The 17,051-nt window shown below is 48.6% G+C and overlaps 2 protein-coding genes across 3 annotated transcripts in view; one reads left to right on the top strand and one right to left on the bottom strand.

Moving 5' to 3' along the window:
- SARDH (sarcosine dehydrogenase) overlaps positions 1-17,051 on the top strand; it is an 850,014-nt gene that overhangs the window by 486,627 nt on the left and 346,336 nt on the right. For both annotated transcript variants that reach the window (XM_086921071.1, XM_086921072.1), the window contains exon 11: positions 2,189-2,330. In XM_086921071.1, the coding sequence (XP_086777197.1) occupies positions 2,189-2,330 (142 nt within the window). The remainder of the gene's footprint in view (positions 1-2,188; positions 2,331-17,051) is intronic.
- LOC147710377 (uncharacterized) lies at positions 10,309-14,285 on the bottom strand. The gene is made up of 2 exons (XM_086919986.1): positions 14,015-14,285; positions 10,309-11,024 (listed from the first exon to the last, which is right to left on the bottom strand). The coding sequence occupies exons 1-2, from the start codon at positions 14,283-14,285 to the stop codon at positions 10,375-10,377; spliced, it is 921 nt and encodes a 306-aa protein (XP_086776112.1). The 3' UTR covers positions 10,309-10,374.

Here is a 17,051-nt window from a genome sequence, read left to right on the forward strand (position 1 = left end):
CACAGTGAAGGGATTGCAATGGGCTGCCAATGAAAAAGAGGGCCGTCTGTGGCTTTCATACAGACTACCATGGAAGGGGCCACAGTGAAGGGTTGCCTTGGGCTGCCAATGAAAACGAGGGCAGTCTGTGCTTTCATATAGACTGCCATGGAAGGGGGCACAGTGAAGGGATTGCAATGGGCTGCCAATGAAAAAGAGGGCCGTCTGTGGCTTTCATACAGACTACCATGGAAGGGGCCACAGTGAAGGGTTGCCTTGGGCTGCCAATGAAAACGAGGGCAGTCTGTGCTTTCATATAGACTGCCATGGAAGGGGGCACAGTGAAGGGATTGCAATGGGCTGCCAATGAAAAAGAGGGCAGTCTGTGGCTTTCATACAGACTGCCAATTGAATGGAGGCACCTGATGTTAAATAGTCTGAGAATGAGATACGGCACAGAGGGCTGGGCAGAAAGTGGTTAATCAGAATAGAAGTTGTTCTTTCCAGCCATCAGGCCCTCGCTGTCCACAGAGAAGGCATCGCTCCTAGAAACCCCTGCATTTCACATACACTGACCAGCGTACCTTCATCTGGTCACTTTATATCCACCTGGGGGCACAAAATGCTTGCACCTCCCTCGCCTTGCCACGCCTTCAATCTGCCACCAGTATTTTAAACTACCCTGCTGCCCTCGCCCCTCAATGGCTGGCAGGCAGTCCTCGTGTCTGCATTTATTCCCCACTACACCCAAGCCCCTATAATCTAGCGCCAGTACCACCCAGTGTATTGCAGCCCACGTCCGTTTCCCTTTCTCTTTACCAGTACTGCCCACTGCTCTTCAGCCCTCTACTACCAGTGCAGTGCCAGACATTCATTTCCGTCTGCATTCCCTATTGCTAAGGCCCCTTTTTACCTGTGAGCATTTCCAAATATCAACCATTGACTTCCCAGGCTTTAACTCGGAACTGCCCACAACTCTGTTTCTTGTTTTCTTAACCAGGACCTCCACCGCATGTCCTCGAGCAGCCTTCTTCCCGCATGGAGCCCCCTTTATCAAGCAGCCTGACTTCAGGGTTCCTCGCTGCACTACAGCCCCTGCTCACTCTGAGTACTGCCTACTGGCCTGCTAGTGTTCTCTCCCAGCCAGCGTCCTTGCTTGCCACTCTGTTCTCCCCACTCCTTCCGATGTTATGCCATGCTCACGGACAGGTGTTAAAATAAATTAAGCAAAAGCAGGGCAAGGCTATGACCAACCAGCAACCTCGGAGTATTGCACTGCACACGCTTCCCCGCCCGACGCCGGTGGCATGATTGCTGGGGCCTCTTAGGCTCTGACTGAGTTCTGGTGACCGTCAACATGCGCCAGTAAAAGTAGCATTTTCTTTTATTACTCACTGCGCGGTGGCTCTGGAAGGACTTCAGGACTGCCTTAATAAGAGACCTACTACTGCGTCACGTCATGCTAATTGGTGCTGCCATGCTGGTGAGTCGTGCGCAAGTGCGTGTGTGCTGAGGACAAGTGTGGTCCACCGTCCCTGGAATTAAAAAAAAAAGGTTACGTACGGCACGCAGCCGTAGCCCCCCTCCCTCCACAGTAGAACCAATTACAGCCTAATCTTCGGCCCGCCCCACTAGCAACACTGGCAGTCTGCGAGCAAATTGATTCACAATCTCATCATTGAGATAGATTTATTATCGGGCTGACAGGCTCTCTCTCTCAAAACTGCACAGAACACTCTTCTTCACCGACGGACTCACCCCGGAGACTGGCTGTCAAGAGTGTGAAGTGAACACTGCAGTAAGACAAATATATTTAATTTATTCTTTGACACATGACTTATAGATTGCAGTGCAGTTGTGCAGTTTGTAGACCCGGCCCTGATAAAAAGGTGCCGGTGCTAAGCACCGGAAAGCACCGGCACAAATTAAGCACTGCCTGCACATGTAGCTCAATTCACTGGAGAGTGCTATATTGTGTATTGGCCAACAATGGAAAGTCAGGTTCTACTCTTAGCTGATGTAATACTATTTGTTGTGTATTTATTTATTTAGCATTTATTTATTTGTAAAGCATACTTTGACTCAAGGGCCTATTGCTACAAGCAACTGTGACCTGTTTGCTAGATTTGTTTACTAAATCTGACATTCTGGAAGTCTGTCTGTGGTTGGGTTGAAGCCATCATCATTGTTTCTGGCCTATTTACTACAGGCGATTCCATCACTCTCTGACAAATAACAACCGGTGGATACGCGAACGTAGTCATGAGTCCTACGCAAAAAACTACTCGATTGTCTTCAAGAATGATGAACCACTAGCTGGTCGCAATATGAGGCATCTTCCACTTCACAAGGTAAGTGCAGGTACCTAGGGTTTCAATGAAAGTTGTGTAGTATGTGGTTGGGTGGTTGGATTCTGCAATGATGTTGCATAAGTGTTTTAAGGGTGACTTTCTGAACGTTGACTTTGTGTGGCCACACCATCTTTATTTGTGTCCTAACCCTGACATTTTCTGGGTACCTGGCTATAGTGTAAGTTAGTGAGTGTATGCTATTCTTATGGGTTGTTCTGGGAAGGATGACTTGACACACCCTAAAATATTTCCTTGTAAACACAATCAATCAACTTCATCCTGTGTGCACAACACGCGTTCAGGCTGTTATTCCAAAAGTATCAAATGCTCACTGTAATCATGAACTATCCCCTGCCGCCCATCCCTTTAAACCGTCACCGGTATACAAGCTCTAAGGGTCATCATATGCACCCACTACAGTACAGCTAGTAACACTTTATAATGATAATACACTTCATCAAGAAAAAGCTGAAAGCTGTAGGGCATGGCCAAAAGGCATTGGCAATACCTCCAGTGGCGAAACCTATTGGCTTTTCCAATGCTTGTTAGTAAACCAGTCGCATGACCTTTGCCATGGGTAATGGGTTGGGTGTGTGCAGATGTGAGTGACAGCCCTTGGAAGATGAGCCATTCAAGAAATGTAACATCATGCATAGTAAATGCTGCACCACTCACTGGCAGAAGAATAGGCTTGAAAAAGTGATATACTTGGATACCAGAAATCAAAGCACATTATGTTAATGACGGGCATTAGGGTTTCAATGTGAGAGTATGTGGTTGTCCAAGCTTACAAATCCTCTGGTGGTTATCAAAGTGGCACATCTGCTGGATCAAAAAATAGCAAGTGCTCCGCACTGGTACCTGTCCCAGTTTTCAATTTTTATTGATTTTTACAGATAAATACAGACAGAAAACAATGATTTTCCTGTCTGCATTTATTTTGAAAACTGGAAGAATACATAAAATTCGGTTTCCAGTGAGTGACTCTCCATGCTGTCTTTCGTGAATTCCAGGTCAACAGCTGAGCAGACAGACAACATGGGGCGTTAAAAAAATAGTATAAGATTTCCTTAAAAGCAGCCCTATGTCGGCATGTAATTGTAGTATAATGCTAAAGTATGAGTACGTTTCTCAAATAAATGTGGACATATACAATTTTACAACTTTATTGATTCTTGGAACACAAATTAAATATGGATAAATACCTATAAGATGGCCAAAATATAAATACTGATAAATACAGATGGAGATGTTAAAAAAACACAACATAAAACAAAGATTCATACACATAATCCATCATCTGCTGCATAACCTGCAGAATTTAACAAAAATGTTATTTCTAACTCAAATGGTTCAACACTTACTAAAACTGCATTAACTCTGGTTTCCGTTCAGTGGAAAGCCCTTTGCAAAGGCTGACTGGTCAACTTTCTTTTGCTTATTGCTACATTTGGGTTTTAGACTGGTCCTAATGAGGTGAAACCTTTGCCCAGACAGTGTTAACATATATAATAACCATTGGCATAGCAATAGGTCTCGCCGTTGGGACCTTATAACTATTTAGTCATGCAACACATTATCCTGGGTGCTACAACATCTACTGTTACTTCACGGACCACTTGTGAATGGCTATGCTGTGGCTAGGAGCAGTGCATCCTGTGGGCCCTGAGCCTGACAACGATGCTATTAATTTGTGCTTAAACACTACGTTCTATCTGGGACATACTTCTTACCGATTCATTATGAGGATTAATACATTTAGTGCACCTATTTTGATGAACTGTGTACAAATTATAAGCTCACAATACATAGAACTCTTCTCCATCGAATTTGCCAAACCCTGCAGCGAAACAGACGTCCAACCCTCCCAAACCTCTGCAACAGACTCAGCACCTTCTTCCACCTTAAGATCAAGAGGATCTACGACCACTTCGAAAACCATGACCTCCACTCGGCTCCTGCTCTACCTCCACGTGACGCCACCCGACAAACCCTGCTTAACTGGACCCCACTCACGGCAGAAGACACCTTTAAGACCATGAAAAGCATCTACTCCGGGGCACCCTCAGAACCCTGCCCACGCCACATCTTCCACATCGTCGGCTATCCCACCCGAACTATGTCAGACGATCAGCTGCTCCCTTGAGACCGCCACCTTCCCCGACAACTGGAAACACGCCAAGGTCAAAAAGCTCCTGAAGAAACCCTCCACCGACACAGCGAGCCCTAAAAACTTCGGGCCCACCTCCCTGCTTCCATTCGCAGCCAACGTCATTGAAAAAGCTGTCAATGCCCAGCTAGCAAACTTAATTGAAGCTAACAATGTCCTAACATCTCCGAGACCGCCCTTCTCACCGCCACCGACGACATCCGCACCCACCTCCTCCAGGACCTCTCGACTGCACAGTCTCACAACGCACCCTAGCCACCATACTCCATAATGCCGGCATCTATGAAAAGGCCCTCGACTGAATATGCTCATTTCTCACCGGCAGAACTCAGTGAGTCAGACTCCCGCCCTACCTCTCGGAACCGACAGAGACCAACTGTGGAGTGCCCCAGGGCTCCTCTCTCAGCCCCACTCTCTTTAACATCTACATAGCCCCCCTCGCAACCATAATCCGGAACCACTGCTCAACATCGTCACTTACCCCGATGACACCCATTTATCCTTTCCCTCACCAACCAACCAAACACATCTTCCGAGAAGGAATGAAAGCCGTCGCCACCTGGATGCGGAACCGCTGCCTCAAACTCAACTCTGAGAAAACAGAAGTCCTCATCCTGGGCTACACCACCCCCGCATAGGACTCCTAGTGGCACCCCCACCCTAGGAAATATCCCCACCCTGACGGACCTCCCCTGAAACCTGGGCATCATTCTGGGCTCATAGCTCACAATGAACCTTCAGATCAATGGGTATCCTCGACCTGCTTCAACACCCTCCGCATGCTTTGAAATATGTTCCGATGGATCCCAACCTTGTCCCGAAAAATGATCATGCACGCTCTCATCAGTAAAAGACTAGATTACGGCAACGCTCTCTACACCGGAATCAAAAAAAAACTCCTTCGCAAACTCCAGTCCATCCAGAACGCCACAGCCAGACTGATACTCGACATCCCCAATCACAGCCACATCACCCAAAACCTTTGTTATCTCCAGTGGCTCCCAGTCGAAAGAAGAATCGCCTTCAAACTCCTCACCCATGCATACAAGGCCCTGCAAAACACCAGACCAACATACCTGAACAACCACCTCTCCTTTCACTCACCCAAAGTACAACTCTGATCAGATGATCTCTCATGCCACCATCCCACGCATCTAGAGGACTAGAAAGGGAGGAAAGTCCTTCTCCTACCTCGCAACCAAGGCCTGGAACGACCTGCCCCTCCACCTCCTGCAAGCCCCCACACTGCCAAGTTCAGGAAATACCTCAAGACCTGGCTCTTTGGATGGCCCCAGCACTTAATGGAACCGCCCCCACCTCGCTTTGAGACCCTCATGGGTGAGTAGTTGCACTATACCAACCCTGATTAATTGATTGTTAAGCATTTCAACCCCTAATGGAGGATGTTTAAATGGCACTGGAATGTGAATTTCGTATACTGTGTGTGATAGATTTGGGACACTCTGGATTATTGTGCTGTGAATTCATAAGAATTGAAACGCAAATTACCATGTGTACACATTATATATTTATGCTGATAAATACAAACAAATGTGTATATTGTGACCATAAAACAATATTTATGACAACTCCTTTGGGTTACGGATTCGTTGCAAATTACCATCCGAAAAGCATTATTAAAAATTAAACCCTTGAGCTTAACTGTTATTCTTAGGATACAGGCATACACAAAGTCATTTAAACATAGAAACATACTGATGTAGAAAACAAATGTTCCACGCAACAACACACTTCCGCACATTGTTTACCAAGGTTCAGTCCCTAAAATCGAAGAGGACACTATATAGTCTGGAACCATTCGTAAATATTATATAACCACTAACTAACATCAGTATAATCAACCCTGCTGGCAACAATAGTCCCGAAAGCAGTTTCACAATTTGCAATAAATTACTTTATTTAATTAAACTAACAAGGAAACAACTTCCTCATAAAACTTGGCCTTATGAGTCATTGACTGTCTCTTAAACCAGGCGCGGCCCGTGCAGGTAAGAACGGTGTGGTGAGGTCGGAAGCTGACATACATTGACGAGGGAAACTAAAATAAGGAAGAAAACTATGGTTTTCTTTTTTTAAATGTTAGTTTCCCTCTGTTGTGCCTTTATCCTTTTTTCTATTTCCACTATCTCTAAATACGCGAGCTGTCCCAGCGTGTAATTGGTTAAGCCAGCTGGAATGTTGACAGCTGACGTTGTGTTTGACAGTTGAGACCTCAATAAAAATATTCTCATCGACCAGTACCCTCTGCCAAGAATTGGAGAAATGCTGTACCCCACAAAAGTCATGAAAGTATTCTCTACCATCGACCTAGCGGCGGCATAGCACCAGGTACCATTACACCCTGATAGCAAACACCTCACCACCTTCATATCACCATTTGGGTGTTTCAGGTTCAAGAGAGTACCTTTTGGCATAGTGTCTGCCGCTGCGTTATTCCGAAGACTAATGCAAGAAATTTTTAAGGGAGTGAAGAACATACTCATCTTTCAAGATGACATCTTGGTCAATTGCCACATTTCGCCACCAGCGCCTACACACTTCCGCCTTATCCGTTCGCACATTTAGGCACCTGGTGCAGATCCACGAATCAAAGTGGTTGAACATTGCGTGTTTTTTTTAACAAATATGTGTCTTCTGTTTGTCCTATTTTGTCTCCTCATTATTTCCCTGCAGGTACAATCTGAGAGGAAACACCTCTCACATATAAAAGCACCTTAGCGAGTGCTACACATACAGGGCATTGACACACATATTTATCCCCGTGACATCCCCACACATAATAAGGTCCTGATGAAAGCCAGTTTAGAAAGACGGCCTGGCTGAAACTAGTCGACCACACTGGACGTGGGAGACCATAAGTCTATCCCCACACGTCCCAACCCTTTGTTTTTAATCGCTTCCTGGGGCTCACTAATAAAGCATCTTTTTGGGAACCCAAGGACAGTATTTTAAAACCTCACGCAACACATCAGCACAGCACACTTACTCTCCAAATCCCCCTCCGCAGTAGTCTGGTGTCGCGGCACACCTGAGGCACACCCGGTGCCTCGGTGGGGCCCGATGATAAAGCATGACACCAACTAGGTTGGTGGGTGAGGGCCTTCATAAAAACCAAATGGTTTCCCATGCAGACACATAGAACGCAAACATCACCCTAATAGCTAGTTCTCTTTGTTTATACATTATACCCCAGGAGAAACGACCTAGCCATACTAGTTCCTCTCTCTCTTTGATTACAAGACACTGATGTGGATGCCTGCTTTGCCCTGGGAGCACCAGAGTGTGCACAAAGAACAAGGAGGTCCCTGTTTTTGCCCCCCGGGGAAGAGTGTAGCACACGCTCGATTGTAGCGTGACCCTGACTCAGGCATAGAGCGCACGCACGTAGCCACTTAAAATACAGTAAAAAAAAGCCCTAAGCAGAAAGTAATAAGCGAAAGCAGACAAGTCCTGCGGCAATACTCCAGAGCCCACAAAGTACATACAGCGTGTCATTTTGCAGAGCAAGCACTGTAGGCTTGACATAAATATGACAAAATAATGAATACTGTCACAAAAAGGTCAGTGCATAATTTGGCTTTTTTTGCCACATAATTAAGTCAACCCTGCTCATAATTTGGTCCTCTTTGTTAATGCATGCCGGAATGATCAAGGTTGCACTGGAAACCAAATCCAGCTCTGGTGAATGTTCAAAGCATATATATCAACAAGGAGAGAGGTAGGGAGAGTCAGGGACACTCTCTTAATCCCCGGTTATATGTTAAACAACAAAAGAAGAGAGGTCTAATCTGATTAAGCACGAGGTTACCAGAAGTTAGGAGCGAAAAGATAGGTGGGTAGTATAGATCACAGTCACTCTAATTCAGTGGGATCACAGTCACTCTATTTGAGTAGGAAAGCCCTCACACACCGACCTGGTCAGTGTCATGCTTCATCATCGGGCCCCACCGAAGAGACCGAGTGTCTCTTCGGTGTGCTGCGACGCCAGAAAGACTGCGGAGCTGGTCGTGTGGGGAGGACGTGTGGTGAAAATAATAAATTTAAAAGTGACTAACAGGGTATCAAAAAAACTTTAATGAGTGATCCCTAAAGCACGTGTAAGTGGTATGTGTGTCTGAATTTAAGAGCCAAGGTTATTAGGATTTTGTTTAAATTCAGCTAAATACCACAACTTTAAAATTAATCAGTCAACATGTTTCTGCCTTTAATGTGGTATATATTCACCATGGCATTCTTCAGGACTAAAACCCCGGCGGTATGGACACTCTAATAGTCCACCCTAACCTGGGGACGTGAAAGTGAAAAAAGAAAAAAGTGAAAAAAGTGCTTAAAAATTTGGAGAGCAAATTGCTCAATCCAAAAAACCCCCAAATTTAGGGGTGTAACAGCACTTTAAAAATGGGCGCTATTTGCACCATGGGTCACGGGAGGGGGGTTGGAGCGCGCTTGGCACATCGCCCTCAGCGCTCAAAACCCGCTTGTCAACCTGCAAGAACCCTCTGAACCGGACCCCGACGATAGGGTGGACTATTAGAGTGTCCATACCGCCGGGGTTTTAGTCCTGAAGAATGCCATGGTGAATATATACCACATTAAAGGCAGAGACATGTTGACTGATTAATTTTAAAGTTGTGGTATTTAGCTGAATTTAAACAAAATCCTAATAACCTTGGCTCTTAAATTCAGACACACATACCACTTACACGTGCTTTAGGGATCACTCATTAAAGTTTTTTTGATACCCTGTTAGTCACTTTTAAATTTATTATTTTCACCACACGTCCTCCCCACACGACCAGCTCCGCAGTCTTTCTGGCGTCGCAGCACACCGAAGAGACACTCGGTCTCTTCGGTGGGGCCCGATGATGAAGCATGACACTGACCAGGTCGGTGTGTGAGGGCTTTCCTACTCAAATAGAGTGACTGTGATCCCACTGAATTAGAGTGACTGGAATGTTCAAAGCAGCCCCATGATGGTGACTGGAATGAGACTTGGTGTGAGAAAGCCCCCGTAGCCTGCAGGGAAAATTCCAGGGTGGCAGAAAGGCCAGTCAGGGCGCGGGCAGTACGCCGTCGTTGCTTTCCTTGTCCTATGTTCCCATGACCTCATAAAACATCAGGCCCAGTGTTTTTTTTGTTTACTTTATTTTTTAGGTTCACGTTCAGTCCTATGCCCCAGAAAGGAAGCCTTCTCACTCCCTACGTCGAACACGTTTCCATTTCTGGAACCGGAACTGAAGGGGTCTTGCAGCCTTCCGCTCTCTTGCCGCCAGGTTAATGCCCACACCTGGCGCGCGCCGGTCCCATCCGTCTCGCGCGTCGCAGTCAGGTTCTTAGAATTAAGCCGAGTCATGACGGTGACACTTTTGCTAATGCCTTCCCGTACACTTAGGCGCTCGAGCTGGGGCCGACGTAGGTCGGTTAATTACCTATTTGCATTTCACACGAGCCGAGCGCGTGGGAGAGGAGGCCGTGGCGCACGGCGATTAACCTGTCAGGCCCAACAGCAGTACAAAGTCACGCGGCGACGGCGCGCGCTCGTTTGACATATTCCGGAATTAGTAATATGTAAAACAAATCGCGCAAGAAATCATTGTCCACACCTTCTTTTAGGAGCAAGAAAGGCCACTTTTATTTTAGGACAGGTGCATCATAAATTTCATAAACACATTCATTATTTATTTATTATTTACATACTTCAACTCTACAGTGAGCCTACGAAACCTAAATCCCAAAACCCCGAACAAACTCCTGCCTACTACCCCTAGCCTACCCAACGCTACCCTTCAGGATGGCCAACCCGCTCCAGGCTGCCCACCCCCACTAACAAAAACCCGCCACCCAGGAAAACCTTTAGCGTTTTCCTGCCCCACCTAAAGGAAAGGAAGGAGCACACCACAACTGTACCTGAAGAACCTTGCTAATCAAGTCCCTGAGTTCAAGGAGGTAAAAAGAGAGGCCCAAAGCTGAGAGATGCACACCGTCCTCACAAAATAAATGATGTTCAGAGACTTTTAAATGATAATGGTCCAAACTGTAGATCCCCCAATGTTGACAAAAAAGGCGCATTGTCCTGTTGACTTTCCTTCTAGCCTTTTCCAGGGCAGAATGATTCCGTGCCCCACGCCATTGCAAACGAGGCACAAACTCAGTCCATATAAGCATGGTGCTCACCCATGTGGTTCTGATGATTTCCATGTCCTGCTTCATTAATTTTAACAAGGTCAACCCAGAGAGAGAAACCAAGTCATTCTCTCCCAAGTGTAGCACCAGGAGATCCGGAGGGCCCCCCAAACACTGCGAAACCAAAGCAGCCAAGGCGGGAAAAAGCCCACCCCAGCGCATTCCCCCTGTTCCATGCCATGAGACTTCATGTGTCATACTGTTCAGACCAAGTGATCTCCCACAGAGCTGGCTGGCAACGGCTAAAGCTGCTCGTTTAATAAAAGAGTGCCCCAGTATCCACACCCTTCGTTTGCATCCGGCGACTGATGGCCAGGGACCTAGGAGAGAAAGAAATGTTAGACAAGCCAAAATGCACTATTTCCTCACATACTTTTCACAGCACTTGGAACGCCAACGACCAATGCGTCGGATCTGGGACCAGTCCCTCCCCAACCGAGCGGCCTCCGTCGCCGCACCAATTCGGAAAGAATGAGTACCAAATTGCACAGGATCCTTCCCCAAGCGCAACAAAACCTTGCGTAATACAGCCAACAATTGAGATGCAACTATGGGACTACCATCCGCATGACAAAATATGGACCCCTGGAGAAAATGCTGAGAGGACACAAACACTTCCCATTCCCCAACCGGGCAACATGCAGAGACACCACTTCTACCAAGGAACACCCACTTACCCCTCCCCATCTGGTCGGTTTTAGATGCCCGCAGCCACAGCCGCACTCTGTCACTTTCCAACACCACCTCATTGCTGGTCATACCTACCCTGCCCCGCAACCCCAGCAACTCTGATGCCCGAAATGCCCCAAAGAACAACCAAACAAAACACAAACGAAATTTGGCACACTCCAAAGCATCATAACAACACACCTCCAATTCCGGCAACAGCAACTGGAGCAACTCAAAAGTCACTGGCTGCCGGAGCTGCTGACCACCAGCCCGGAACCTGGCCAAACCTTTCAACACTTTACGAACCAACAACCCCCCAACCGGATCCCTCCCCCACCAAAGCTGCCCATAAAAAGAAACCCCAGCCAATTTGCCAGAAATGGTAGTGGGCGATAAGCCTTTGTCCGCCAGATGTAAAACAAACTGCAAGACGCATTGTTCATCAGACCAACCCGCCCCAATCGGCCCCATGGAAACCTTACCAATCTGCAGAAACTCATTCCAGGCTTTCACATAACCTCGCCTGGTGGAGTCAGCCACTGAATTTTCTACCAAGTGGTGAACCCTCAATCCCCCAGGTCCCATACGTACTGTGGGATCGCTGTTGGTTCCAGGTCCGCCCCAGGAGCTAACTTGCGGAACTCGGACCACTGAAAGCGAGACAAAGAATCAGCGATGCAATTAGAAGTACCAGGAACATGCCGTGCTTTAAAGACAATATTTAATTGCAGACACCGCAGCATGAATGCGCGCAGGAGCCGCAAAACCCGCAAATCACGAGCCTTTTGGTGATTGACAAGGTGCACGACTGCCAGATTGTCCACGTGAAACAAGACTGAGCGATTCTGAAACTCATCCCCCCATAGGTGCAGAGCAACCAGCAACGGGAAGAGCTCCAGAAACGCTATGCTGCGACCCTGATCCTTCCAGTGCGCCGGCCAGCCGGCCGCGCACCATCGACCGTCCCAAAATATTCCGAAGCCGTGAGCCCCTGACGCATCAGTGAACAACTGTACTTGCCATACCATGTCCTCATCCGCAAAAAACAAGGACACGCCATTAAACTCTTGTAGGAAACGAAGCCAGACGGTCAAATCGGCACGCACAGCGGTGGTAATGCGCACCCTATGATGGGGAAGGCGTGCTCCTGACATGGACAAGCCCAGACGTCTGCAGAACGTCCTGCCCGCCCGAACAACCCGGCAAGCAAAATTGAGGTAACCCAACAACTTCTGAACAGTTTTCAAAACAACTTTCCGCTCCCAACACCAGCCGTGCGCACGAGCCGTAAGGCATCGTCCACCGAAGCATAATTGACAGTTGAGTCAGCTGGATCAATAAAGTCATTAATTGATGAACCCTCTGGCCAGGACAGGTGATGGATAAGACGAAACTCCCCTTCCGCCTTCTTAGGCACCACACCCAGGGGCGATACAATCAAGTCAGGCAGAGGACAATTCACAAAAGGACCAGCAATCCTACCAGCCGCAAGCTCAGCATCCAGCTTCTTCCGCACAACATGGGGACTCTCCTTCGCAGACTTCAAATTGTCCGACCACCTGCCCACCCTGGGTCCCTGATACCCAATCCTGAACCCAATTTTGAAACCCCAAGACAAAATCTTAGCGGCCTCAAAATCTGGATAATCCACCAGCCAGAGATCGAGAACCTCCTGCCTAATAGGAGTAGGGGCCCTTGTAAACAGACTGTTGTTGCTGCCCCCTACCCCCTGAACCTCGTCCCTGCTCACCCAATCGCTGGCCGGGAAAACACTGGGTGAGGGCATGCTTCCCTCCACACTGCGAACACTCGTGTTTGTACCTGCAAGCAGGTCTGTTACAGGAACCCCTGTTAAAATGCCAGCATGTGCCAGAGGCGGCTGACTGACCTCTGCCCCAAACCCCCGCCCCAGACTGAGCGGGGCGAGCTGAAAAGGGCCGATAATACACGGGCTGCCCGCTAGCTGTGTGAGTCGTAGCAGGGGGGTTTGCCGATGCCATCCATTGCAACCATAACTCGGAATCAACCTCACCCCACGAACGCTCAGGGAAAGCGCTCATGCGCGCCCTGAATTCGTCATCATAGGACAACCAAGCAAAGCCGCCAAAATAACTGTGAGCCTTGCGGATAACATCAGCATATTTAAACATGTCTATTGCTTTCTCAGGATGACGTTGACAATAAACGCTGGCATAAATAAGAAAGGCCGAAGTCCAGTTCTCTATGGACTTCGGAACACGAGGCCTCCGAGCCAATTCTAATTCCTCCTCCTTTGACCCTTCTTTTGCCTGAACATCCCTATCGAGAAGCCGAAAAACATCCACAAATGCCCCAGACCATATCAAATTCTTCGTTTTTTCAGATAAATGAGACCCCAAAGGCATTCCCACCCCAGAATAAGGCAACTTTTTCGGTAGGATACTATCCTCCGTGACACGTGTGGCATCCACCCCGCCCACCCCCGCTGTAGAAACTTCATTTGCAACTTGCACATTAGAAACATTCGAAAGTACAGGCCGCTCAAGCCTCGGTGCCAGAGCGACTCGCTCAACCACAACCCCATCACCCGTACCAATAGATCTTGTACTTTTAACAGGGAGACTCTCCCTAGGTTGCCACACAGACCACCACCCATCCTTACCTCTCGGTAACTGCTCCGACTGCTGTGCGACAGCCCCACGATCCCTCTGAGAAGGTCCAGACCACACTGCCCCTCGTACACCTGCATGGTCCGCTCGAGACTCCTGCAAAACACGAGAAACAGTGGGTTGCCCCAACCCACCCCCCTGGGCCCGTGCTGCCAAAAGCCCAACATCCTTGTCTCTCAACTCCCCCTCTTCCAACTCATCATCATGAAAACTCCCACCGAAAGCTGCATCAGAAAATTCAACTTGATCACTACCACTGGGCATAGCCCCATCACCAATACCCCCATCATAAAATTGCCAGTCGATGTTTTGAAAGCTATGTGCACTGAAAGCTGTAGAAGAGCCGTCCGCTCCAGACAGCCCCCCTGTAAGCCCACCACTGGAAACAGCCGTGTGGACAGTTCCCGGGCCCGTAGAGACAGCCAACAGCCGCCCAGCCGATGGCGCAGATTGAAAACTGCGGCCGCTCGAGCCAGACAAAGAAACAGCCCCAAAAACATTGCCCCCCACAGCGGAACCGCAATCACCCCCCAACGCCAGAGCAGTGACACCCACCGACCCAGCCTCAGGGCCACCCAGAAGCCCACCTGGACGACCCCTGGGGACCGGGAACAGTGACTGACCAGTAGCCGGGGGCGCCCCCTTGCGCAGCAAACCCTTACCACCCGGAGTCAAGGACGTGTGGGGGGGGGCCGGGAGCCAGGAGCACCAGTTGAAGCAGCCTTGGCCTGGGGGGGCAGCAGGGTATGTGCAGCACCCACCGTAACCACAGCAGGGGCCGGGGGCAGGGCCTCAGGGTGGGGGGGCGACGTCAGCGTGGCACGGGGGTGCCTGACATCAGCGTCAACCGTGGGAGGAGTGCCAACATTAGGGAGGGGGGCAGGAACAGGCCCCGGCAATGCAGGGGAGAGCAGATAACACTGCCCGTTAAGCCATAAATATGGGGAGACCCCATCTGCCAAAGGCGGTACCGAGGGGGAAGAGGCAGGGGGCACTGCAGCAGGTAGGGGGGCGTGCAAGCGCCCATGCTGCTCCAAGCTTCGCCCACGCTTGGGCCTGGGGCCCCCCTGCAACTTCCCCGACTTCCCAGGTGCCAATCCGCCTGTGCGCGGAGCCAGCCGGCCCATGGAACGCCCCCGCCTCCCCCCGGGCGCCCCTCGTGCACCAGCATCGAAAAACGGTAAGGCACATACCTGCTGGAGGGCGCCCGGGTCACACGGCGGGGGTTCAGCTTCCACGGCGGGCAAAATAAGCCCAGGCCCGTCTGCCGGCATGGCCGCCTCGCCGTCTTCCTCGTCCTCTGGGCCCGGCGATAGACACGCCTCCACAGCCCTGGCGACGCCCTCCGAAGCCTTGCGAGGGGGGCGGGCCATGCCGACCCAAGCTTCCGCCGGGACACCCGGCATCAACAAGTCCTCGCGCCCTGCCGCACAAAGGATTTGGACAGCCCTCCTGACCTCCGCAGCTTCCTCCATAACTCAGGACAAAGGTGGGAACACGAGCGCAAAACAACCTCCCTTCACGCCTCCCGCCACGCAGTTCCTAACCGCCCGCCTAACTTCCCCTTTTAACCCCTCTGCTAATCAGCCCCCACCTGGTAATGATCCTCGCGCGAACCTGCCCAGGAAGAGACCGGCTCGCGCCTGGCTCCCCTGGGTCCCCCCTAAGGAGCCCAGGTATTTGTCAGTGCCTGCCTTCACGTTTCCTCCAAATAAGTGGCTGCTGAGGAAGGAACGCCGTGGACGCGAGAAGCTAATCCGTGCCCGTTTCACGAAATGGAAATCTAGACAGTCGTGGAATTTTCCAGACGCTTTTGGAATTACTCAGACTCTTGATAGTAATCAAGGCTGCTGTAGCATGTTATGATAATTTAAGGTTTAAAAACATGGGCTGAGCAGGATGCACAACCTTTCAAAGTGTGCGTTTTTTTTTAATGCTAGAGAGGTTTGTGGAAACACCGAGCTTTTATGAAAGAATTAACTGTTCATCGTTTTATTTTTACTTTAATTATAGATAACAAAATGGTTCCTCGTGCGATGTGGCCTAAAAGTCAGAGTTGCGACTTAACACTGGGAGCCAGGTTCGATTTCATGCGCCGGCTCAACACCCTGTGACTTTGTCAAATGAATCATTTAATCTCCCTATTCCTAATAACAAAAAATAAATAAATAAATAATAATGTGACCTTATGTAAATCAATTTGAATAGAAGAGCTCCCCAAAGGGCAAATTTGCCGAAATCTGCATATATATATTTCAAAGGGTCTACAATAAGATTACATTTTTGCCTGTGCCCTGCCAAACTTTTTACCATGTGTGTGTCATTGCAACCAATAATCCAGGTAATGAGTATTTATTTGACAGTATGACTTATTTGCTGACCTCTTGTCTACTTCTGACTCCTTTTAAGTCTGTGATGCTCCGGAGTACAAGCAAAGTTAAACAAATGTTGCTGGTCAACTCCTAACATGCCAAGGCCAGTCCCAAAACTTTGACAGCTGTGTTGTCATTCTTCCTCTTTTCCAAAGACAACGAGGGGTGTTGTTATTCTTAGTGGCTCTGTAAATAGACCACCTAAACCCTTGTCTTCTTGCACCCATGTTAGCTTTACAACCCTACCTCCGAAATAATACCCCGATCGCAACATACATGATGATGCTGTTGGTGCAAAATGACATTTTAGGTCACTGTTGACCACTTTAATTGAATCATCCTGGGTTCTTCCAAACCGTTTTTCATGGGTTGGAGGGGTCAGGAGCTCTTAATAAGACTGTCAACCCTTTAGGAATCTTACTTGCATCATTTCTTCTGCTTCCTTGATGAACAATACTTTATGCACTGTTAGATATTGTAAAAAGGCCATTTGACACCCATTAAATCTCACATAGCTCTACTAAAGTGTAAGGATGTGCAAAGTTGCCTGGTCGGCTTCATGAAGTGTGAAACTCAATAAGTAAACAAAAAATAACATATTTTCTTTGGACTTTTTTATCAGTTGAAAACCATTCTGTACAGCGCCATAAAGGGTTAA

The sequence above is a fragment of the Lissotriton vulgaris genome, chromosome 5 (assembly GCF_964263255.1).
Source record: "Lissotriton vulgaris chromosome 5, aLisVul1.2, whole genome shotgun sequence".
Classification (NCBI taxonomy): domain Eukaryota; kingdom Metazoa; phylum Chordata; class Amphibia; order Caudata; family Salamandridae; genus Lissotriton; species Lissotriton vulgaris.

Coding starts and splice junctions, on each gene's coding strand:
- LOC147710377 (XM_086919986.1), bottom strand. CDS start 14,285: ATGCCCAGTGGTAGTGATCAAGTTGAATTTTCTGATGCAGCTTTCGGT. Junction 11,025..14,014: donor GTCGGAGCAGTTACCGAGAG/GTAAGGATGGGT, acceptor TTTCTCTCCTAG/GTCCCTGGCCATCAGTCGCC.